At 31.7% G+C, this 24333-nt stretch overlaps 2 protein-coding genes across 8 annotated transcripts in view; one reads left to right on the top strand and one right to left on the bottom strand.

Annotated features, from left to right (window-relative positions):
- Positions 1-436: 436 nt before the first annotated feature.
- LOC134282420 (palmitoyltransferase ZDHHC15B-like) lies at positions 437-12700 on the bottom strand. 4 transcript variants are annotated; one of them, XM_062764823.1, is made up of 13 exons: positions 12539-12699; positions 11408-11434; positions 11024-11118; positions 9998-10115; positions 8883-8952; positions 8368-8400; positions 7619-7739; positions 7326-7458; positions 6958-7084; positions 5636-5728; positions 4420-4526; positions 3769-3836; positions 437-2049 (listed from the first exon to the last, which is right to left on the bottom strand). In XM_062764823.1, the coding sequence occupies exons 1-12, from the start codon at positions 12651-12653 to the stop codon at positions 3784-3786; spliced, it is 1092 nt and encodes a 363-aa protein (XP_062620807.1). In that variant the 5' UTR covers positions 12654-12699; the 3' UTR covers positions 437-2049; positions 3769-3783. The 4 variants fall into 4 exon arrangements, with proteins under 4 accessions (XP_062620807.1, XP_062620806.1, XP_062620808.1 ...); XM_062764822.1 differs by lacking the exon at positions 3769-3836 and having other exon boundaries at positions 12539-12700; XM_062764824.1 differs by lacking the exon at positions 5636-5728 and having other exon boundaries at positions 12539-12700.
- Positions 12701-12902: 202 nt separating this feature from the next.
- The window catches only part of LOC134282418 (von Willebrand factor A domain-containing protein 3B-like), a 33899-nt gene continuing 22468 nt past the window's right edge, over positions 12903-24333 (top strand). For all 4 annotated transcript variants that reach the window (XM_062764821.1, XM_062764819.1, XM_062764820.1 and 1 more), the window contains exons 1-11: positions 12903-13191; positions 16593-16832; positions 17696-17790; positions 18267-18517; positions 20268-20427; positions 20527-20595; positions 20763-20869; positions 20989-21224; positions 22800-22993; positions 23327-23481; positions 23637-23775. In XM_062764821.1, the coding sequence (XP_062620805.1) occupies positions 13110-13191; positions 16593-16832; positions 17696-17790; positions 18267-18517; positions 20268-20427; positions 20527-20595; positions 20763-20869; positions 20989-21224; positions 22800-22993; positions 23327-23481; positions 23637-23775 (1728 nt within the window). In that variant the 5' untranslated portion in view covers positions 12903-13109. The remainder of the gene's footprint in view (positions 13192-16592; positions 16833-17695; positions 17791-18266; positions 18518-20267; positions 20428-20526; positions 20596-20762; positions 20870-20988; positions 21225-22799; positions 22994-23326; positions 23482-23636; positions 23776-24333) is intronic.

The following is a 24333-nucleotide window of genomic DNA, read 5'->3' as shown; positions in this document are numbered from 1 at the left end:
AGGTGTACAATGGAAAACACATAGCAGGCAAAATCTGATGAAGCCATGTTTAGCTTCCTAATGGCAATAGAAGAATCCACCAATTGCTAGAGGAGGGCTGTAAATTTTTATCTGTTTAGGGGCTGATCAATTTTTTTTTATTCAGAGATGAAATGTGACATGGCATTTGACACTTTGGTGTATCATCTTTTTGCCATAGAATAACATCACATATAATGTAAATTGCCATTTTTTGCTTTTTTTTTTTTCCAGAATTAATATCCATTGACATTTGCCACATGTATAAGTATTAAAGAAAAATATACATGTATCAAAAAGTAGTGAAAATTTAGAATAGAAATGTTTATTATATTTGATCCTTATTTATAAATACTGTAACTCATCGACAATTTACTAGTCGAAGACAACACTTGTACCTATGCAAAATAAACAAAAGTGTTTTTTAACCTTTATTTTTATTATTAAACAAATACATTGTATTCTCAATTTAACATTTCAGTAAGAAAATGTCATTAAAGCATCAATGTCAGTGCAGTAAACCCTGTTTCATAATAAGAGGGCAGTTCATGCCACGAAATACCATGGATTACTACATGTAACACATTTAAAAGATTTTTCACGTAGAGAAAAGACACAGATAATCATTTACATGCTCTAAACTGAATAAAGAGCATTTTGAATACATTTTAAAGAAAAATTCATGTGCATTACTAATACATACCCATTAATCATTTGCACTTTTTTGAAATTCTTGTAATGCAATCTAGAACACATAAAGTCAAAAACATTTCATATGTTCTAAGTTACTTGAATTTAAATTATAAAAAATGGGACCATGCATCAACAATAAAGTGATCTAATGTTAACACAGTGAAAATGTGGAGAAGTAATAAAATGTACCAAAGGTTTTATGAACCTAACTTTTCAGAAAATTTTCATGATAACAGAAATTAAGACATATAGAATTCAAATAAAAAACACAGCAGTTCTATACAGTTAACACACATAATAATAGAAACCTGAGTACAACTGCACACATGATACCTACTTATACATGTAATTTGTAAAATGAATTTCTTCACAAACAGCATTCATACAAAAGGCATTTATTCTATTATGACTCAAACTGTCTTCTGAATAAAATTCAAACTTAACTTTAAACATATCCCAAAGTTTATATAAAAGTAATGAATGCTCAATTAAGCAATATTCAGGATAACTAATAATTCATTACTGAAAGATATGTGTGATATAGTTAAGGTTTATTGATACTCTCAAAAGGGAAATGAATCTTCATAAGAAAAATGTCCAGTGTTCCTCAATAAATTTGTATAAGTGAAATATCTCTTTTGACTGAATCTGCCCAAAACGCTATGCTAAAATTGTTTGCATTTTACTTATCAAACACATTTCTTTTTTTAAAAAATCAAGCAAAAGTTAAAGCAATCATTTTATATGAGTGAACGGGGGATTATAAACCTAAAGTGTTGATCAGTATAAAATTTCTTAGTAAAAGAAATTTCTTTTGATACAAGATGCAATGTTTAAATCAACAATAAATACATCAATAAATAAATCACAATTCTTCATTTACAGTTTCTTCTAAAGAAAATGGAAATATTTTTAGAAATTTCTTATCTTTTTGGAAAAGAAATTTCAGGAAATTTCCTATTTGGATTAAGTAGAACTAGTGGTGATTTGAAATCTTTCACGTGTTCATCACAGATCCAATGTAGATATAATAGTACATCAAGATTTTCATTGTTCTTTTTATATAAACTACTATTAAAGGGTGGTTCTCCTATTGAATCAAAATTATAATTTCATGAACTTTGTTTACAAAGAGCAAAGTTGACAACAGCTGACACAAAATGCTAACATTGCCAGAATATAACAATGGTGATTATTCTCTTATAAGAGACATAGGAATGATCCATCAACACTCTCTGGCAATGCTGGAGAGTCACTGATTATGTTTGTTCATTTGTTTCTTTGGTCATGCCATGTTATATCCACCATTTTCATGTGAACCATACATTCTTGGTCTTTCTACAAGATGAAAAAAGTCATAATTATTAATCCATTCATTTTTTTAGGAAAAATCAATGTATATCTTCCTTTGAAAGTCAATTCATAGCTGATTTATTTCAAAATTACTTGATTAAAAGCACTAATCTTTATTTCCCCAAATAAGCCTGATGCATGTCCTCTCATCAAATAATGTTCTGGATATTGTATGAGCATTATAAAGGTTGCTTACTGTGCTTTTATTAATTAGATTGACCTTCAAAAATAAATGCATACTGTGAGGGACTGTAAGATTTGAATTGTGTTAAACCTTATGATACAGCAGTTTTGTCTTATGTAGGATTTTTAGCTGAGAGGTGCAAAAGGCTTAGGTGAGCTTTCCTGCTCAAAGTCAAAGAGGGTCTAATGTCTGTCTGTCATCTTAAAACTTTTGACAAGTTTGACTTCTCTAGAACTTAGGGTCAATTTCATAATTGCACAAAGCATCCTTTGGTGAAGGGGATGCCACTTTGTTCAAACGAAGGTTGCAAGTGTATTAAGGTACTGCAGACATACTTTTTTCCACGGGTTCATAATTCCACGGAATCTCAATTTCCGTTTAATCTGCGGGTTGAAAATTACGCAGATTTCTCAGACTGTCACTCTATGCCTTGCAATTATATGAAGTACGCTTGGATAAATTTCTGCGGAAAATTTGTGACTGCATACATAGCGTAAATTAATACCACGCAGAAAAAAGTACTTCTAAAGTATTTCAGATTCAATATTTGTTCAGATCATTCTCCTATGGTTGTACATGTATAAGGAAATCAAAGTTTTTTTTTCATGGGATTAGACAGAAAAAGAACATTTAACATGTTTAGAAAAATTATAAAAGAAAAAGCAACTTGACCAGTGAATAGTCTTGTCAATATGCTAACATCCTTTAATATGCAGATTCAGATTTTTTTCCCATTACATCAGGCTCGAAGTTTATTCAGGTGAGTATTGTGGCCTATGGAACTCTTGTTTTAAATAATTTACTTGCTTTAAATTCTACTCCTGCAGTGCCCTTTCAAATAAAAAGATTGATGACAATCATATTATGAAATTTCCACTGTTACACATACATGTACAAAATATTAAATTCAGATACAGTCAGAGATCAGGAGTGTCACAAAAGACATGCCTTGAAAATTCTTAAACTCATGTGAGCATTACAAAAGTATTCTGTAACATTTTTAGTACAGTAGGTTTGGGAAGGCACATAAAAAAAGTATTGTCTGTAAGGAAACAGAGTTCATTCATCTGTAACACATATAGAAGATAGAAAATTCAAATCTTTTCATATACTGTAGACATACTTTTTTCCGCGGGGTCATAATTCCGCGGAATCTAAATTTCTGTTTAATCCACAGGTAGAAAATTACACAGATTTTCTTGACTGTCACTATTTGCCTTACATTTATATTAAGTACGCTTGGACAAATCTCAGTGGATTATTTGTGACAGATACATAGCGTAAATTAATACCACGTGGAAAAAAGTACTTCTACAGTATATTAAGATTTGAGTCAATCTACTTTTTAAACACATGCACTGTGCTATAAAGCTATAAAGGATCATGCAAATATATTTCATGTACACATATTTCCATGCGCTCTCTACTCTTTTTTTAACAAAAAAAGAAGACATTAAATATCAACATGAGCAAGGTTACGGGGCAACTGCATGCATTATTAAGCATAAAGAGCCACCTACAGTCCACGTTTATGGTCATTCCTGAACATTGATCAAATGTTGTTGACTTGACCCAGAAAACAGAGTACCTAAAACCAAAATGAACCCATCAAGTAACCAAACCTTTAAAATGTGACCACTTACTCTGATGTATTTGTTTTTCAAGTATTAGACTACAAATATTGTAGAAAAAAAAGATTTAATGAAAAAAATCATCATACTAAGATGCAGCCTTGCAGATGACCATTTATAAGATAAAACTTTATTTCTGTTTTTATTGTTTTCACTTTATATACTGTCATTTTAATTTAAATATGGGTCCATTCAACTTTTACGGAAGAAACCACTTAGTCCCCTAAATTTCAAACTTAGATACAAAACTGCAGTCTGTCACCAAATCTAATACATGTACTGCTATCATTAATTTAAGAGTTAATTTAGAGATTGATCATAACCTGCATATCATTACAAAAGTAGTCTTACTATTTACCTTCAAAATGTTCTAAGGTTTAAAATTTTAAAAAAAATGCTCTTTCTGTTTTCCATATCTTTAATTCAGTAAGGGTCGTTGGATCAGACATTTTGTTAGAAAACTTTCCAAAAGTTATTTTTAGGGTGTGCAAAATGCACAGCAAACACACTACCAGTAAATCTGAAAATTAGGTCGATTACCTCCCCCGTCTGATTCCCCCTCCTCCATCCATCGCTGTCGGTCCGCCAGGAGACCGTCAGAATCGAGATCTATTGTACGAGTAGGATACGAGACTCCGTCACCAGCACTGGAAATACAGACCAAAAATACGGTGAACGTCAGAAAAGGTTAGTCTAGGGGCATGCTTCACATTTTTACAAAGACATGTCAATTAAAAAACAAAAATATTTGCAATGTGATTTAACTATAACAAAGTGAAGGATAAATACCACGGTATGTTAAATGAAAATGATCCCTTAATTTGTCTGTATATTGAAATACAACAATTTTACTGTTAAGAGATCTGAATACATGCACTACATTAATGTATTTTGATAGAAGTACAGTGTAAATGGGTGTCCCTTCCACACCTAAACATAATTATCACTGTATACTGTATGTTTCTTTCAACTTGTGAAAAAAAAAATGATAGGGCTATACAAAAACGAATGAGCTAAGTTTCTGAAGGCGATCTATACACGCATATCATTAGTATTAACCAGATCACTAAAATTTTACTTATTTCAGAAGGACAAACTGGTACCAATGTAATAGCTGTATATACATGTACATTTACAGAATTTGTGAACTGGTTGCTTTAGAGTTTTGTGGGTTTTTTTTTAATTTAAGGGAAAATCAAAATGACTCCAAACAAACAAAACACGAAAGTAGCCATCTACTTGCACAAAGTTTAGATACATGTACATGTATAAATCCAGTTCTCTTATTCATAAATCTAATTCTAACCTAAATTCTACAGATCTAAAGTTCTACTCTTAGCTAAATACATGTAATAATTAAAATTCCTGAATCTTATTAAAGCCACATGTGAAACTAAGAATTTCATTTTTGTTATTCATTAAGAGGAAATCTACTAAAAGCATACACATCTGTAGAACACATTATGTACAATAAAAAGATGAAAGCATGCCACCTAGCTACAAAAAATGATTAACACATAAAAAGAAAAAAATACACAAGAACTGAAGCTTCTACTTGCTAAATCTAGTATTTACTGATTGAATATTTTACACAGAAAATGTAAAGAAAATTGATTTTACACATGTAACAAAGCCAAAATATCAATTTAATGCAAGAGAAAGAGAAAGGAGAGAATTTTTCAGATGACTGCTGATTAATGTAAAGTGTTACCATACATTACAATACCCAACACTGTAAGCATGCATGATATCTAACCTGGGCTTGGGCGTTTCCCCCATAGTTTGGTAAGAATTGTTACTGTTAGCCTGGAGATTGTTTCGTGTGGGAAAGGACACCCCATCAGAATCACTGAAGTAACAGTATAAACACAGTCAGGTATACACAGAAAGAGAAAAAAGTACATCATCATTTCATCCTATCAACAAATGGCAAATGATCACAAAAATATTGCAGTGTCTTATACCAAATGAGACATAGAACAAAAAAATTTGAGAAAGTGAGAAAAAAGGGAGGTTCTCTAACTTGCAACGTAGAAAAAATAGACTTCTAAATAAATAAATGAAAAAAAAGAGAGAATAAAAAATAAAACATTGCACCAAGGATATTTTTTCCAGTTTGAATAAATTAAAAAGGGGTTGTTTAGGCCAGGTAAAATTAATCTTTAGATTCTCATCCTAATTTGCACAATTTTTTATAATTGTTAATTTATTTATATATAGGCCTAAGTATCAACAAAACAATGGACACATTTTTTTTCATTACCTTAATGCAAATATGAATAGATTTAATTCTTTTCATATCTTAAATATTTAAAGAAAATTTTTGCATTAAAAGTTAAATATTTATTGTTAATTAACAAATTATCAAGTACACATTATACGGCACACCTTGAACAAAATGAGGTGGGGATACCAATAAATTGTGTATGCGTGACTTCTTATTTTGCAAAATCTATATAAATGTTCTAATAATTATTCTACTGAAAAATCTAGGCCTTCTCTTAAGTCTGTCTACGATGTTGTAGATTTTTTTTTATTTCAAAGCTAAGTCACACAGCTGAGAGATCGTTATATATAACTTGACCAGGTGTCATTTTCCTCGTCTATTTTTACTTAGTTACAATCTCTCTACATACTTGCTCCTGCCAGTGATGGTATCTATATGTGTTTATGCTATTTTTTCTTCTCTGCCTTCTCTATACTGACAAATTATCTTTTCCTTACACATTTAAACTGCTTATATTGCCGATTTTTCTCCATTCTTCACATGGCGTTTTTGCTATAAATAGCGACACGCGACTTTTAATACAAAAGATAACTCTATAAACTTTGACCCAAATTCTTACTTAATAAAAATACATCAAAATACCAAAAAATCAAAATAAAAAACATCGGGGCGGGACATTTTGAGAGGGGCGGGCGGGGATGAGAATCTAAAGATTAATTTTATATGGCCTTACACATTTAATTTTCTGACAAAATAATATATGCCTTATTCAAGGGGAACAACTCTTAGATTTAAAATTTTCAGTTTATTTAGTTATAATAAACACTTTAGTTTCTAAAGTGGACAAATACCTTGAAAATATTGGTAAAAACCATGATTTTTTATCTACACCAAAAACTTCTGTGAAGTTGTTATAATTCCCCAGACTGAATCCATTTTTATCTGGTCCACTCTGAAATATGGGAGCTCTAAAGGACTCTGTAAATAGACATTTATAACAGACTTCTGTCAAACTGTCAGTAATATTTGTAAAATTTTAACATTATCACACAAATATTTAACATTATCACACAAACATTTTTCTTTGAAGAGTATGTAAAGCAGAAAAACAACAAAACAGACAGTATATGTATAGAAGCCTCTTTAAATTTTGAAACTTTAAGTCTGTTTACAAGTACATGTATGCAAATTATACATAACATTGGAATTTATATTTTACCTAGTGTAGATCTATTGCAGGCTGTTAAATAACAGTGGTAGCCAAACAAAGATATAAGACTTATACCAAACATCACAGCCACAAAGAACAAAAATAATATATGGAAATGACCCATTTCTTTGGAAACTCCACTCTGCAATCAAGAAAAATTAAAACTTTTAATATTAAGTTTCATTTCACTTTATCTAAAGAATTGAACTCATAATTATAATAATCCTATTAATACAACTTAGAATTCAATCAAAATTTAGCTGAAATATTAAATAATTATGATTTTTGCCATGTAAACATACCTTCCAGAATAAAATGAAGTACTGTAAACTAGTTGCAGCAATATATAGGCAGTACAGCAGTCCATATCCCAGAAATAATACAAAATACTTGTAGTTAGAGAATCCTACACAGTTATTGACCCTGTAAAGATTAATACAATATTAATCTGATGATGAGACACAATACATTATTTCCTATCTAGCTTGTAACACGAGCTTTGATTGGTTACAAAGTCGGGTGTAAATATCCGTGCACCCGACTTGAGCCGGGTGTAAATAAAAACATAAATAAATAAATTCTCAGTACATAGTTATCTAATCGATAGATTGAGACACACTCTGATGTTTACAAAGCATTTTTATTGGTACAAAGGAAATAAATTCGTTATCCAGGTCCAATCAAGGGTGTACAGGCATTTACCCCGGGTTTTATTCCATACACCCTTTGGCCTGCGGCCTCAGGGTGTATGGAATAAAACCCGGGGTAAATCCCCGCACACCCTTGATTGAACCTGGATAACTAATAAAATACTTGTACATGTTGTAGTTAGAGAATCCTACATAGTTCTTGACCCTGTAAGGATTGATACAGTATCGGTATTTAAGACATCATAATGATCAGATATTTCTAAAATACATGTCAAATCAACAATATTGCAGTCAGAGAATAGCCTCAAGTTTAAATCTACTAAATAAAGTTTGCAAACAAACACTGATGACTTCTTCAGGGTATGTATGTACATCAAAGGTAACATATACAGTGTCCTTACCATGGACAATGATGGTCCATCTTTAACACACATCTACAAAAAAATCGAAAATATGAAACTCAATGACATCATCATTCACAGTGTTCTTAAACAGCGATTTTACAACTTCTGGATATGTTTATCTGAATCTTGGGCCATATTCAGAATAAACTCGTAAATTAATTAAGTCAGTAAGAAACCTTTCTTAAACAGTATTTTTTTTTATTGCCCTGTAAGTTATGAGATAATTTCACTTTTAAAAAAACTAACTTGTTTCCCCTTAAAAAGTATTGCTTTTCATTTTATTAAACAAAGTTAAATTTCCTTCTTGCGTCAAGTTTTCCCATTTCTTGTTTCCCTTTAAAAAGTATGTCCCTTCATGTAATTAAAAAAACTTAAACTTCCTTTTCATGCAAAGTTGCGACAGCAAACATTTTACCTCGGAAAAAAATGACAAAGAGAATGAATCAATGATGCCTTAAATTTCCTGCATGATATGAATGTGAATTAAGATATATTATTAACGTTACACTTACTGGCCACAAACAGAACAGTGGTGACATCGGTCTGGTTTTATACAGCGACACTTTTCACAGTACCTTGGACCTACAAATTAATTAAAATACAGTCAAACTTGTTTTAAGAGGCCACCTTTGGGAATTCTGGAAACTGGCCACTTAAGACAGGTGGCCTCTTATTCCAGTTTGCTCTCGAAAAAAACATTTGGTCAATAAATAAACAACAATAAGCACTACAGTTTTAAAAATTAATTTATCAAATAATAAAACAGGTTAATTTCACAAAAGCTTTTTATGTGTTCATATAATAATTCAAGGTCATTTACCCTTAAGGTTTTGTGCATGTTTCTGTTCCTTGCATCTTGCATTCATCAGACATTGAAGTATTAAATAAATTCTTTTAATTATCATTCACAGTACCTGACTCAAAAGTCATGTATTAAAAAAATGGCAGTACATTAATCGGCAATTAACTTACTTGTTGAAGTTTTTAAAGTCGGTAAATGCATAAAGCTGTCAGAGTTTCTATGTTTTATAAAATTAACCAGTAATGTATACGCAGTTGAAAATCATTCTACAACACAGGTGTGAAGTGCAGTAGAGCGTAACTAATCCCTATCGATCGTCTCTTGATAGTGAAATTCACGAGACAATCATGCCATATGAAGCTTTTTGTTTTCACAAGAGTGGCAATTAGCGCTTCTACAAGGAATCAAAATCTGAAAGGTGTGAATTTTTTTAGATAGTATCAATTGTAATTACATGTACTTTAAATTTTTCAATCGGCGATCTTGAGATGTTACATAGTGTTCAGGAATATTCAGGATCTAAAAGCAATTTGTTTAATTGCATTAATAGGTTAAACTATAATTACCCAAGCGAATGTGTTTGACATAACAGAAACGTAACAAGTGACAGCCGCCTATTACAGTGTCATTGTTGAATTTGAGCCGTTTTTACACAGATGGCCGTTTATTACAGTTAAAATATATAGGAAAAATCGTCGGGGGGAACTGAATGTGGCCGTTGATTTCTGGCTGCTAAGACAAGTTTGATAATTAGATCTTTACTGATATACTAGCACTTATTGCTAGTTCTAGTGCATTACAAGAACAGCTGTTTTAAGTACTTACTGCCTGAATGTGTTCTATTCAGGACAGGTAACTCTTTGGCAGCATTGATTAGAATAGCTTTCTGGCCCTCCTCGGACTCTCTGGCTATTCTCTCAGCATCTGTTTTGGACAGATAGAACTGAAAAGTACAATTTAACAATCAATCATTTTTTATGACTCTGGGAGAAGTTCCAGTGAACAAAAATTTGAAATTATTGTGAGCCTAGTCATTTTCAATTTGAAAACAATATCAATGCATGCAATATGCTAAATTACATTTGCTGTTGTAACATAATTATCTTCAATGAATTGTGACATTATGATGCTTCTTGTTGACTTATCAGTTTCAAATACTACCTACACAACTGTCGTTCTCACGTGTTATAAGGGTGTTTTCCTGTATTTTGATTTGTATATTTGTAATCTTTATAGTCCATATTATTACTTTAGTTCTCACCTGTTATAAGGGGGTTTTACTGTGTTTTGATTTACATATTTGTAGTCTTTGGAATCTATATTATTGATTTGGTTCTCATCTGTTATAAGGGGGTTTTATTGTATTTTGATTTGTATATTTGTAATTTTTAGAGTTCATGCTTTAGTTCTCACCTGTTATAAGGGGGTTTTACTGTATTTTGATTTGTATATTTGTAATCTTTAGAGTTCATGCCTTAGTTCTCACCTGCTATAAGGGTGTTTTACTGTATTTTGATTTGTATATTTGTAATTTTTAGAGTTCATGCTTTAGTTCTCACCTGCTATAAGGGGGTTTTACTGTATTTTGATTTGTATATTTGTAATTTTTAGAGTTCATGCCTTAGTTCTCACCTGTTATAAGGGGGTTTTACTGTATTTTGATTTGTATATTTGTAATCTTTAGAGTTCATGCCTTAGTTCTCACCTGTTATAAGGGGGTTTTACTGTATTTTGATTTATATATTTGTAATCTTTAGAGTTCATGCTTTAGTTCTCACCTGCTATAAGGGGGTTTTACTGTATTTTGATTTGTATATTTGTAATTTTTAGAGTTCATGCTTTAGTTCTCACCTGTGGAGGAACTGATCCTACTGGAGTAAATATAGTTTTTCCATATGACCACAAAAACAGAACAAGTATGGGGTGGTATATCAGCAGATATATAACTGAAAAATCAAGACATCAAGTCAGTATTGAATGATGATTCCACAAACTATTGCAATATGAATATCAGAACTTGATTAACATCTTTTTTTCAATAATCCTTCTGATACATGTATCATACTGCAAAAATCTTATTCATGCAGTGTTCACTTTCATATTTTGATGCAGGCACCTTAAACTGCACTAGTACCATAAGTTTGGAATGAAAGAAAAAAAAAGATAACCTCTATTAGGCTCTATAGTATATAGTCAAATCCCAGAAATAAATTATATTCTTGTAAATTCCCTTACCTTTCTCTGCTATATTAGGCACAGTAACTGAAATGAAAAATAAAATTGGCTTTCAAAGAAATAATCCAGTCATACAAACTATGGAACATAGAGATAGTACCAGATTATTAGACATGTAAAATATGCATGCTTTCAAACATTGCAAGGAATGTTGTCCATTGTTTAAATCATTAGGTTCTTAGTCTACTATCACTTAGATAGAATGTTTTATCGTAAAAATTATATGTCCTATGGACCAGTTTAATGATGGAATTTGTTCAATATATTCACTATGTAGCAAAATCAACACGGGCGTTAACTCGAATTCAGTGCAATTACTACAAACAATCCAGAGAACTGGAGAATTTGGAATGTAAAAATGGCATGTAATTTTGAAGTGAGAAAAAACATTGAGAAAATTAGTTGAATTTTCGCCTTTATTTGGATTATATTTTAGGTTTAAAGGCATACGCAACCTCAAAAAGGTTTGTTACAATTTATTTGAAAGTTATTTTTTTGTGCAAAGTCTTTTGTATTCTTCAAAATTGTTTCAGAGCGATCCTGGAATTTTTTGCTACATTTCAATACATGGGAGGTATTCAACTGTAGTGAGGGCTTGTCCCAAGACACAGTTAGATTATTTTAACTATCACAGTATCACTTTCCCTATGCATACCTTTATGACACCCTATGCATACCTTTATGACAAAAATACAAAAATTAGTTTTCAAGGAATGTATTTCATTGATCATGAAGAACATTTAATTTTAATGTCATATTAGAAACAAAATATCTACAACTTTTTAGTCAGAATTAAAAGAATTCTTTTTCTTCATGTGTCAGTGGAACAACTTAACTATACACATGACATCATGAACAATCATGCATGCAAAATACATGTGACTTGCACATGAACTTAATCTTCATATTGTCTTTGAAATTATTTATTTTTGTTTCATTTGTCTAAAAAATATCTAAATAGGGAAAAAATATCCTGAAAGATAAACTTTTTAAATGACTTCTTAAAACTTGTGAGACTCCATGAAAATCAATAATTTTGTCAACATATCATTTTGCAATTTTGTATCGTGAACAAATGATCGTCTTTTGATTGATATATCACACATCAGTTAAATTACTGAATATACTTACAAATACACATCTGGACAACATATGCGTAGTAAGACCAAACTATTATGGCTGAAATAAAGACTACAGGAAACCATCTTACAATATCACAACAAACTGTCAGTGCTCTTGGTGCCATTTTTACATAAATAATCTTCCGGATATCAATGTGTTGTACGTCATCAGAATATGTGTTAATCAAAAAAGAAGCTATTTCACAATATCACTTGACATCGGTTATCCTATTTCATAAAAAAAAAATGGCCTAACAATTCAAAAGTTTATATTAATATAAAAAAAAAACAGATTAATCTTTTTTTTTTTTTTTAAATTCAATAAATTCTTTTTCGGAATATCTCAAGACTGTACATAGCCCTCTGCTATTCCGTTGGCGCTAAAGAAATTACCCAAGGTATTCCGAATGCCGGGCAACTGTTGTAAACAAGATGGAAGATGTTACCCTGTGTTGGCAGGTGGCAAGAGGGATAAATTCACATTAAGCTTCCGGATAACAAAGGCCGAAATATAGGCTAAAACAAAGGATCATACAAATGAATAGCGACTAAATGACTTTTAATAAGGACTTACTGTGAATATGGTTTATGAAAGCAGAAAGAATACTTCGCCATCGAAGTTACTGGCAATTGATCCATATAAAAAGAACGCCTATTCCCAGAGTAAGATTTTTGCCATGTTGTGTTAGATTTATTGTAAATTTGAGATAGGCTTTATAATTACTGGAGTTTGGTTTGTTTACTGTGCATTACATACTTCTAGTGATATACAGATAGCATCTAATATTAAACATTTTTTTTATTATCATTTACAAATTATTTCCATTCATCTGTAGTGATGGGGCATAAATTGTATATTGTATAAGTAATTCATGGTAAATGCTTGATTGATTTCATTTCATTAGGCAAATCAGGTAAGACATGCATGCTTATTTTATATCTCATACTTTATATGTATGTATATGATACTGAGAATTAATAAGACTGATTTAGTTTGCATGTTCCTTGTATGTGTGGACAGCATGTAAAATCTCAGCATTTGAGATTCAGTTATAATTACATGATAAATATATTGCCATTTAATATTTAACTGTACTGTTGTAAGAATGAAAATATTGGCTTAATTGAAATCAAACGAACCAGAAACACTTGTGACATTGAACAGCAATTAAATCTTTAGCTTTTGATGGTTAATAAGATATCTTAACAATTAGCACAGTTGGGTGTCCTGAATAGTGCTTTGTTTATTTTGTAAATTTGATTATTCAAGATGGTGCATGCAGTGCAAGGAGGTTGTATGTTAACATAATTTATATCAATATGAGTTATCATATAGATTTAATATATACCATATAATTATGTATTTGTGCATGATCACTGTAACACACTGTACAATGAATGTTATATTAATATAACATACTTAAGAAAACTGGTCTGGTCTAAAAAAATTATTCTTTTTAATATACCCAGGTAAATCAATTAATTATGATATACTTGCATATTAGGCCAAAACTTGACATTAAGCATTAATTACATTTCTAATACATATCAATGCTCATGATAATAATTAAGTTTTTATAAATGGCAATAACAAAGTAAATGTAATTTAGCTACCCCCAAAAATAGATAATTAACAATTACTAAATAACAATTCTGGAACTGTGTACAAAAGTACATTGTAACTGAATTTGCTGCATGTGCCATGTGTGTTTAAAGTTTTAATTCCAACACACAAACGTCAATTATATTCACAAAAATGAATGTTAAAATCACAAAGAAATTGGTAAAATTAATAAAATATCAAATCTTGACACTCTGTAGTGAGAGTATTATCAAAATGCATTGCTAAATCTACTCAGAAGTCCCAAAGATTAAATACATGTGCACTTAGGATTTGATGTTGTCTAAGTTACTGAAAATAGTAAAAAGTGTTTAGCTGCATGCAGTCATAAATATTCTAAGGAAGTGCATTGACTGTATTAAATTTAATCCTAATCCACTACAGCATGGAGCGAGCTATTCAATAGACTTATGGTGCTGAGTTTTAAAGCATATTTAAGGCCGAATTTCTTTATCGGTGTTAGGGAGGATAATGTTCCTGTTTGTCTTTTCTTGTGAAATATTGATCTGAATGACTAATCAGAGCCTCAGGTAAATTTCTTTTATCTCAACAGGTAGGAAAAGATTCACATAGCATATTGACATCAATTTCATATATCTCATTCTCAGACTGACATTTTATTATAACTAAAGATTTCCTGCAGGACATTGCAAATTCATTTGAAGAAAACATGTATAGTTGTCAATTGATGCACTGATATGAATTCTTAAAAAGTGTCATTAATTTTATCTTTGAAGAAGTTACGTACGTAGTACCTTTCACAAGATATCATGAAAATTTTACGCACTGTTAAGTATCACAATATGTAATGGTAATATAGCAAGTGTATTCTGTTAAGCGATGACTATCTTTAACTATGTAAGTAATAAATATATATGGCATATTTGATTGATGATAATCTTGTCTATATAACCAACAAAGTCCATTTAATGCATGTCCTTCCACAGTGAAAGGCTTTTTTGGATGAATTAGAAATCCATTACCCCCTATACGTAGTAACCAAACATTGTATCAACAGTTTGATAAACTCTCTTTGTCAAGCAGCATGGACTGTACATAATTTACCCATTAATCAGAGAGTTGTTTAAACAGGACTTAACTGTATGAACAGGTTCATCATTTCACGATACTCACAAAAATACAAATACATAAACTAGGAGATTGCTTAATTAATATGATATGTATGGTGCTGGATAGGGTTTTTCTCATGTCGTTCTGTGATCATGTTCTCAGTCCTATTCTGACAAAGAGCAGACAATCAGTAAAATGATTAATATTTGCATTGTTTGGTCAAGGAAACAGAGTGTTCTTTAGTGACTGTTTTTTTTCCTTTCATTCTCTAGCTGCCTTATAACTTCAATTTGTGCATTAAAAACGTAAAGAGTTCCCTCAATAGTATACCAATTATTATGTCTAGAACAACTTTAACTGTGTTTGATTTTCGGATAAGCTTGGTTAAAAAGATTATTTACCATAAAATATTGACAAGTAAGACTGTTCAAATAAGCCCTTTCAGTCTTTGCAGAGCAATAGGAAAATTTAAAAGGGAAACTAGATCCTTAATCAGTATGAGCATGATATGTTATTCTAAGTTCTGTATGTTTTTCTTTTACATTACACAATGTTTTCTTTTAATCATTTCCCTTAAAACATTGCTATTGACATCTATTAAAGTTACTAAAGTTATCTGAGTAAGTTACATGCCACATATTGGGTTGTAAGTCATACATGTATGTGGGACTGTTTGCACTTTTTAAACTATAAAATAAAAGATTCATGGTTCACAACACTCTCCTGGGTTATCTTTGGACCCGGATGTTCTTCACCAGACTTTTCCCTTTTCAAAACTATAATACCCCAAATGTTATGATTTGAACAATTTAGAATTTAGACTGTATACCTTCAGATTTTCTGGCCCCTGTGTTTTTGAGAAAAAGATTTTAAAATTTGTCTTTTATGTTTCAGTGTAAAAAGTCTAATTTCCTTAATTGTGGCCCAAATCTACCCCTCGGGGTCTTAATTTGTAAAATTTAGAATCTACACTTAGTCTACCTTAGGAAGCTTGTGATTGAGTTTCAGTTTATTTGTCAAAATGATTTTTGAGAAGAATTTTCCTATATATGGTTGAACTTCGGTATCTCGAACGATATCCTGAATACCATGCCATGATATGTCAAAGTAATTTGAAAGCCCCATGCGACCACTTATTCTTTAAGCATTTTACCCTACATATCTTGAATCATCAGATATCTTGAAGTTTTTACCCAATCCCATCAATTCAAGATAACAAGATTGGACTGTATTTTTCAATGTTAAAGTTTAATTCCCCATTCCCCCCCCCCCCCAAAAAATAATTTATGAAATTGCTTACTTTTTCAGAGAGAACAATCATGAAAATTGAACAAATTACAATTGTTAATCTATAAACTTTAATGTTGTATAGATGTGACCTTTGACATCCGTCACCTGGACAAAACCCCTGCCATAGAGAATGTGGTGGTCAGTGCGTCAGAGGATGGCTATAACCCAGAGGTCAGCGCCAAAAAGACGCAGGCCAAGGACTGGGAGCTGGACGTCCGATCCCTTATCTCCTCCAAGAAGTGGCTGCAGAATTACGGCCTGAAGAAAAACCGCCTGACCTTCTTCCAGATTTTACCTGTTATCGGATTCAAACATAGTGATGGTATATGTTCAATAATTCATATTTTAATAGCTTATCATTTATTCATGGAGTGTTCTGCAGATGTTTAGGACAATAAATGTCAAGTCTTAATCCTGACTCAGGTGTCTATAAAGCTAATGAAAAATTCAGGGTTATAGCTGCAATTTCAAATTTACAGACTTTTCATTTGGGCTATCTTAAGTTTCCATCTATAGATGGAAAAAGCAAATGCATTTTCACATCACCAATTGCAAGTCTATAGTCTGAGCTAACAAATGAATTGATTTTTTGGGGGAAACACAATACCTTTCATTCAATATTTACCAGAACCATGCAAATATTTGTATTGATACTTTAATTAGATGTAATTGTGTAGTACATGTATATGAAAAGGGTCATTCAATTTCAAAAAGATCAGGAAGATTGATTTTTTTTTCTTAACAGTATTGTAGAGGCTAGTTTAAAAAAGATTGATTGTGCATCTTGAAATTTTACATTAAACTGTAAATAATTTTTTGAAATATGTTTTGAAGTTCCATATCAGAATAAAATTTTGATTTAACATGAAGTGGATTACTATCCCAAACAAATTAATTTTTTAGGAACAGTAATTCCTAATAACACAATACATAGTTATGATAGTATGAAAAGGAAAGTTCAAAAGGCGCAGTCTTGTTTATACATATCTGACAATAATTTTGGTGTCAAGAGTTTCAGCAAGCTTCTCTATAGACTAGCTCATAAATTCATGATCAAAATGGTACTCATGAAATTGTGTCCACAATACAAAGATTAGTAAAAACAATTATTATAGTAAAACAGGAAACACTTATAATGAATTCCCACTCGGATCATATATATATGCTTTCTGTTGAATTCTTCAGATTTTGACAGAGTTCTCAAAAGACCAATTTCATCACGATATGGAACAGGACTATTCAGCACATTGTTTCATCCAGGAGAAGGGAAAACATTCAATGTAATTATGCTTCTTATATTACTTTTGTTATACTAATGATGAACGTTTTCTAAATTATCAATCCCATTTATAAAACCGTGCAGGTCTAATTTCTTACTGCTTTAATGCAGTACCTTAAAAAACAATCAGAATTTCACAGTTATTGATTTTCTAAAGTTTGAGGGTGTGGGGGTTGGTATAGGAATCGCCTTGTTTATATTGCTGAGATGTAACAGAAATGGAGAATCCTTGGAACTCTACATGTATAGTTGATTTTTTTTCTATAAAAAGGAAACTTGAGATAATGAGTCATGCCACTCTAGGTCATTTTTTTTGCAAATTTAAAGTCACAATTAGAAAATTGTTTAGGAGCACTTTCAAAAAATGCAGTTTGTGTATAATTTATGAGCTCACTTAGGTACATTACATAATAGTTTATTTAGTAATCTGACTGAATGTATTTTGTAATCAATAATTGAGATGTCCATTTTTTTTAGATAACATGTGGAAGAGAAATGTTAAAACAGATAGAGGGAAGGTTAACCCAGGCCATCAACTTATTTAACAGGAGACTGGAATGGCTGACTACAGAGAGTAGACGGTTATTTGGAGTCATAGAAGAGAAAGCCATCACTATAGTCCTAGACATCCGCAATATGTCTCCCCAGCAGTTTGACCAGTACAGAATAGCCCTAGAAACTGTCATTTATGAACAATTAACACAAATTTCCAAGTTTAATCTTATTAGGTGGGTAATATGCGTGGAAGAGAGAACTATGTTTTTTATTATTCCCCATTTTCAAAAGGTGAGTTATTTCCCCTGAAGGGAACTCTTTTACTGTGATTAATACGCATGCGCTATAAATAAAGTCACTTCCGCGGACGTTCTTGATGTAAACATGTTCATGGTGTAAAGCCTCTGTCATATGGAAAAATGTTATTGCGTTTGTGAATAAAAAGAAATCTTAACTGATTTGTATTTTTTTTAAATTGCCCACTCATTGTCTCTTTCTGGATTTGTATTAAACTGTATTGTTGTATAATAAGGCGCTGTGTGAGCCCCCCCCCCCCCCCCCCCCCTCTTAAAAAAAAAGAAAAAGAAAAGAAACAAATTACTGATAACATGCTGATGCATATTCGAATAGGCCTATTTTTAAAAAAAAAAAAAAAAAAAAAAAAAACAGATTTTCGGTACTGGATGTTCTTTAGACGGATCATCATTATTTACAAAATGTGCAGAACAAATATAAGAATTTTTAGTTTTTACGAATTAATCTAGCCTGCTGCAGCCATATTTTCTTCTCTGCATCTCTAGGAAATTTTTGGAGACTGATGACATGTCCATCTACAGTTTTACCCCTGAAATTGCTGCATACACAACAGTAGTTCGTCTTCCGCGACCGATGCCAAGAAACTGAGTTTTTGCTCGATTGTACGTCTAAATAGAACTTTTACTTACAAGAACACATTTGGTGACAATTAAAGGCCTATTTCATTTGAATTAACCGTGTTTCCAGAATTTTTTATTTGTAAAATAATTGATTCACTGCATGTATAGTATTAAAACTTTGAATGGAATTCTAAATGAATAATTTAATCTCATGTGCTCATGTAACGAAGAAAGACTAATTAAAATAGCATCGACCTGAATTCGTGTTACATATGTCGTATAAAGTCTGAGCTGCATTTAATCACAGTTTTAGTGCAGGATCTAAGCATATGTACATGCATATTCCCGAGTAAAATACACATTTTGTTTTAGATTAGAGAATTGACAGCAGAAACACGAAATTGATACAATAATTTCCTAGCGTTTTTCTAGTTAATTAACGGAAAACATTCTTTTCTCAAGTGTTTTTCATGTTTTACTTTTTCTATTGAAAATGTTCATTGAAAGACAGGTTGCCCCCCCTCCCCTCAACACACACACAGTTTATACTACGGTAAAGTTATATAAGGGAAATGTAGTATTGTATGCCAAGGAACTGGTACTGAAATAAGTAGCTTTTCGACTTTGGGCAAAGTTTTTCTTTGCTTGTCAACTTTTCCAGGTAAGAAAAAACATATTTTTTTGGCCCCCCCCCCCCCAACACACTTTTAAAGTCGATGCTACGTGCCTGGCTAATTCGTATGGCTCTCTAGAAAGGGGGGGGCAACAAACCCTTTATAAAATCGCTTATTATCTAGAAAAAAAATTGCAAACCGTTTCCTTCTTTTAAAATTTTTAATGCAGCATGTAAGTTGATCACTATTTTGTTGGATTATGGTAACGTGTAGTCCGCGGAAGTTATGCTAGTGTAAAAGAGTTCCGATTTTGAGGGGAGATAACTCACTTTTTAAAATGGGAAATTTACCACTTCACATGAAAGATATTCTTAACTTAAGTAATGTATTTATTTATAATTGCACCCAACAGTTGTTTTCATCTGTCATTTGCTTATTTTCAACATTTTTATGATTTTTTATCCTTAAAAAGAGAAAGACACCTTTTATTGTAGGTCAGCAGATGATATGCAGTTGTATCATCCAGAATGTGTCCCTGTGACCCATGATACAATACAGGGGGCTGTTGATTGGTTGTGGGACTTGGACAGACTCGCCTCCGTATCCAAAACAGCCACTGCCGAGGCCGTGCTTAAAGCCATGATGGATCAACATGTAGGTTGCCATTTCATGTAGTGAACCATGGTTTTCTTTAAAAAAAATTCGATGATGATATTAAGTACCATTTGACTTAATTTGTATTTTTTATTATAGAATGAAGCAGTATATTTGTTCACAGAGGGCAATTCCATTGACTCCTGCAAGGAAATATTAAAAGAAAAGGTAAGGGATGCAAACTTCATATATTATGGATGGTTGTCCAGATTGTAACATTTATAACTTTAGCGTTAACGAAAACAAATACCAACAGAAGGTTGCAATGAAGCAAACATATTTTGTGCATGAAATTATGGGTCTATATGAATGAGGAATGCATTTTTCTTTTACAGGTGCAAGCTTGTCCAAGGAAGATTCCTCTACATCTGGTGTCCTATAATTGTGAATCCTCAGATATTGTTAGGTTTCTGCGGGAATTTGCCAGAGGAATTGGATCAAAGTATGCAATGAAATTCAGACCTAATCTCCAGATGAAAAAGAAACATTTGAAAAAATATATGAATCATGTATCTCAAGTTCCTGCATTTTAGATTTTGCATTTGATTGATGTCCTTTCAGATTCCATGCATATGCAGTCATCATGGAAATGGATGCATATGAAGGACAGCCTTTAGATCCTAAAACAAATAAAGCCAACATTGTGCTGAAGAAGAAAACTTTTGGGGGTGTTCCTCCTGGGGCAGGGATGAGGGAGGATGTGATGCTGATTTTTGAGGAATTGGAGGAGGCCAGAAATGTCCGTTCACAGATACAAGCCCTCACAGAAACTGTCCCTGAGCCAAAGATTCAAATTGGTAAAAATCTTTCATAGACTTGTGTTGTCAAGATTCAAATCAAATTAAAGTACTGAGTATAAGAACAATTAATTCTGCATTGGAAATTTTTTTTGTACATATGATGAGTGCTGAATCCAATTTTTTATACTTTAATTAGAAGAAAAATTTCAGGGTTTGCATTTGGTCATGCACATAACTAGCATGTTTTTAAAATGAAGTGAATGCAAGTCAATTTGAAGACAATTTAATTTTCATTCCATTTTTGTTTCATATGCATAGTGATTATTTTTTCTAAATATACATGGATTGCATCTTTATGAACTGAATGCTAAAAGTTTGTTATTTATTTTGATTGTTTGTTGTTTAACGCTGAGTTGGCAATATTTCAGCCATGTTTCAGTGGACATCATTTATTTTGAAAGTTATCATTTTGACTTGGAATTGATGAATAAGATGTTAAAAAAAACCCCCAAAATATTATATCATATGAGATTGCATGATCGTCATTTGTTTGCATAAAACAATAGACTTCATAATTCTTTGTGATTATTTGATTTGTTTGTGTATAAAAGTTTAATTAAACATATATATCCTTAAAAATTTACAGGACCTTGGAATGCGAGGTCATATGTACCTCGAGAAAAAATCGAAAGAGGTTGTTACACATGTAAAATTCGCAAACTTCACACCATCTTCTGCCTTTTCTGTTGTTTGCATGAAAAATATATTTTCAGATTCTTTTTTGCATGAATTATGAGACAGTTCTGAAGTAAAAAATTTTTAAAAAGTTTTATAGTACATAATGTAGAAATATTTTGCACCATCCAGCCTTTCATGTTATTCAGTATTTGAAATGTCGATCACTGTACAAATTTTACATACATCACATGGTAGTAGATGCACATCTTTCAATATTGTTCTCTAATGGCAATTCCATATAATTATTCTTAGAAGTGTATTTGTCTGAAGTTTAATTAGCACCTAGGCAAGGAAGATTATAACAGTGTCTGTCATATCTAAAGATTTTTAATTAAATGCAATGTGTAAAGTAAACATATATTTACCATTTTTTCTCAAAAGTGTATCATGGTGTGTAAGCATGGAGGCATTAGATATAATTATAACAAAAATGTATCAACGTCCAATACAACGGACAAGATGAAATACTGTACGTGTACATAAATAAGCGTATTCAAAATTTAGTGCAATCAAGGGGTATGGAGTTGTTGGCATATTCATGAATTACCTACAAATCTTTGAGTTTTATTTGAGAAAGTTTCATTTATTTTGGTGACTAGGCCGAATTTGGTATTTCGTGGCTTGACTTCTTTCCGTGCCTTGTATTAATTAGTGAATGATTTCTTAGCAGTATATTCTTTAATTAGCGCATTCTTATCCATGCCAAAGCCACTAAAATATGAAGCCCGCTTTTTAAAGTACACATACAGTACCTTATTTAGACAAAGTGCCCAATTTGTAATTTAAGTTCAGCAAGAACTATTAATTATGTATAGCATGCCTAGACCAATTTTCCGTAAAATTCTCCAAATACATTTAGGCAATGAAGGTACTGCATTAACTTTTATGTTTTAGAGTCCAAAATCAGTAAGTGGGACTGCGAAAATGTTGAAGAACAATATATGGGAACAAAAGAATGGCTGAAGAGGTATGGACTGAGTGCTCGGAGACTGGAACTGTTTGATGTGTTGGCATCTGTAGCTTTCAAACACCAGGATGGAGCTGTGGATATCAATATGAAACCAGGGGAAAATACTCAAACTGATGCTGTAAGTTATTTTATAAAAATGTACAATGAACTTTACAAAATTTTTATTAATTTGAATTTTAAAAAAATGAACATGTGACACATGATGGTAGGATTTAGAATTCATAAATCTTCAATTCAAATTTATACCCAAATAAAATTATCTTCAATATAAGATATGATTTTTGATTTTGCATTTAAATTGATGAAAGACATGTCTTTTCACTAAAAAAAATTATCTGAAAATAAAGTTATAACATATTGGATATTTAAAAAGAATTAAATGACCTATTTATCTGAAGTATATGTAATTTTATGTACTGATGAATATTGTACAGTTGTATCAATTTTACAGATAAAACATACCAAGCTAGTGAATGCTAGATACTGTGATAGATTCCCCATTGTAAAGTGGAAAGATGGCAGAGTGGTTCATGTTCAAGTCACACCAGAACTTCACAGAGAATATGAAAGAAGGATGACTGTTGCCCTAAACTCTTTTCATCAAAGGTACATAATAACAGAGTGAATATTTTGATAATTTTCACTGGCTTTATCATTTAATTGGGTATGATAATATTTTGTGCCCCCTGGATGTCCAGGTATTGAACACAAGTACATGTATACTGCACTGTTAAGCTGTATATTCCTCCATTTTCCTGTAGAATTGACTGGCTGAACAAGGGAAGCAGAGCTCTGTTTGGAACTGTGATAGAAGATCAGATTTATATCCTTATAGACACCTCGGCATCCATGTTACCCAGCATTCAATATCTCAAGGATAAACTCTTCCTTCTTATGCAGGTAAATAGAAGATTCTAAAAATAATATGCCCCTTAAAAATGTGGTTCTGATACTTGTATACTTACATTCATCGTTACAGCATGTGTGCTAGAAAAGTTGTGTCATGTAAAGTAGCCTGAAATATATAATATAAACCTTTTGTAGGTACATTTTTTATATACTGTACCTGATGTGTATCACTCAATTTTACTGTTGATTTTACGCAATCACGTGATGCCGTGATCCAAATCTTTCTGGATCACCACACTGTGGTTTTCTCAATCCATATCACCACTCTCTGAAACTGATGACGTACAGTGTAGTACACAGAAACATGACATTTTTTTCTTGCGCATTAAAAGGCTTTGTTTTATGGATAAATATATTACAATTGATCTTTAAAGTTTAACTCTGTTATAATTAGATAGTTATAAGGGGGTATATACCATATATACTCGCCTGTAAGACGGTTGTATTTAATAAGCTTATATTTCAGATGGACTGACCGCATATAAATCCATTCTTTTTATAGCTCGCCTATAAGTCGGACACAGAGTTTTGGACCAGAGATTAACTCCC

The sequence above is a fragment of the Saccostrea cucullata genome, unplaced genomic scaffold (assembly GCF_032062105.1).
Source record: "Saccostrea cucullata isolate Sc308-1 unplaced genomic scaffold, CSIRO_AGI_Scuc_v1 ctg312, whole genome shotgun sequence".
In the NCBI taxonomy this organism is placed as follows: Eukaryota; Metazoa; Mollusca; class Bivalvia; order Ostreida; family Ostreidae; genus Saccostrea; species Saccostrea cuccullata.
Note: the sequence above shows the minus strand (reverse complement) of the source record. Positions and strands in the feature narration are given on the sequence as shown.

What these genes read in the sequence shown, in the direction of transcription:
- LOC134282420 (XM_062764822.1), bottom strand. Translation starts at nt 12,653, where the DNA reads ATGGCACCAAGAGCACTGACAGTTTGTTGTGATATTGTAAGATGGTTT. An exon ending in TGTTGTCCAGATGTGTATTT is followed by an intron (nt 11,435 to 12,538) that starts GTAAGTATATTC and finishes TTTTCATTTCAG; the next exon opens with TTACTGTGCCTAATATAGCA. An exon ending in ATGGACCATCATTGTCCATG is followed by an intron (nt 7,740 to 8,367) that starts GTAAGGACACTG and finishes TAATCTTTACAG; the next exon opens with GGTCAATAACTGTGTAGGAT.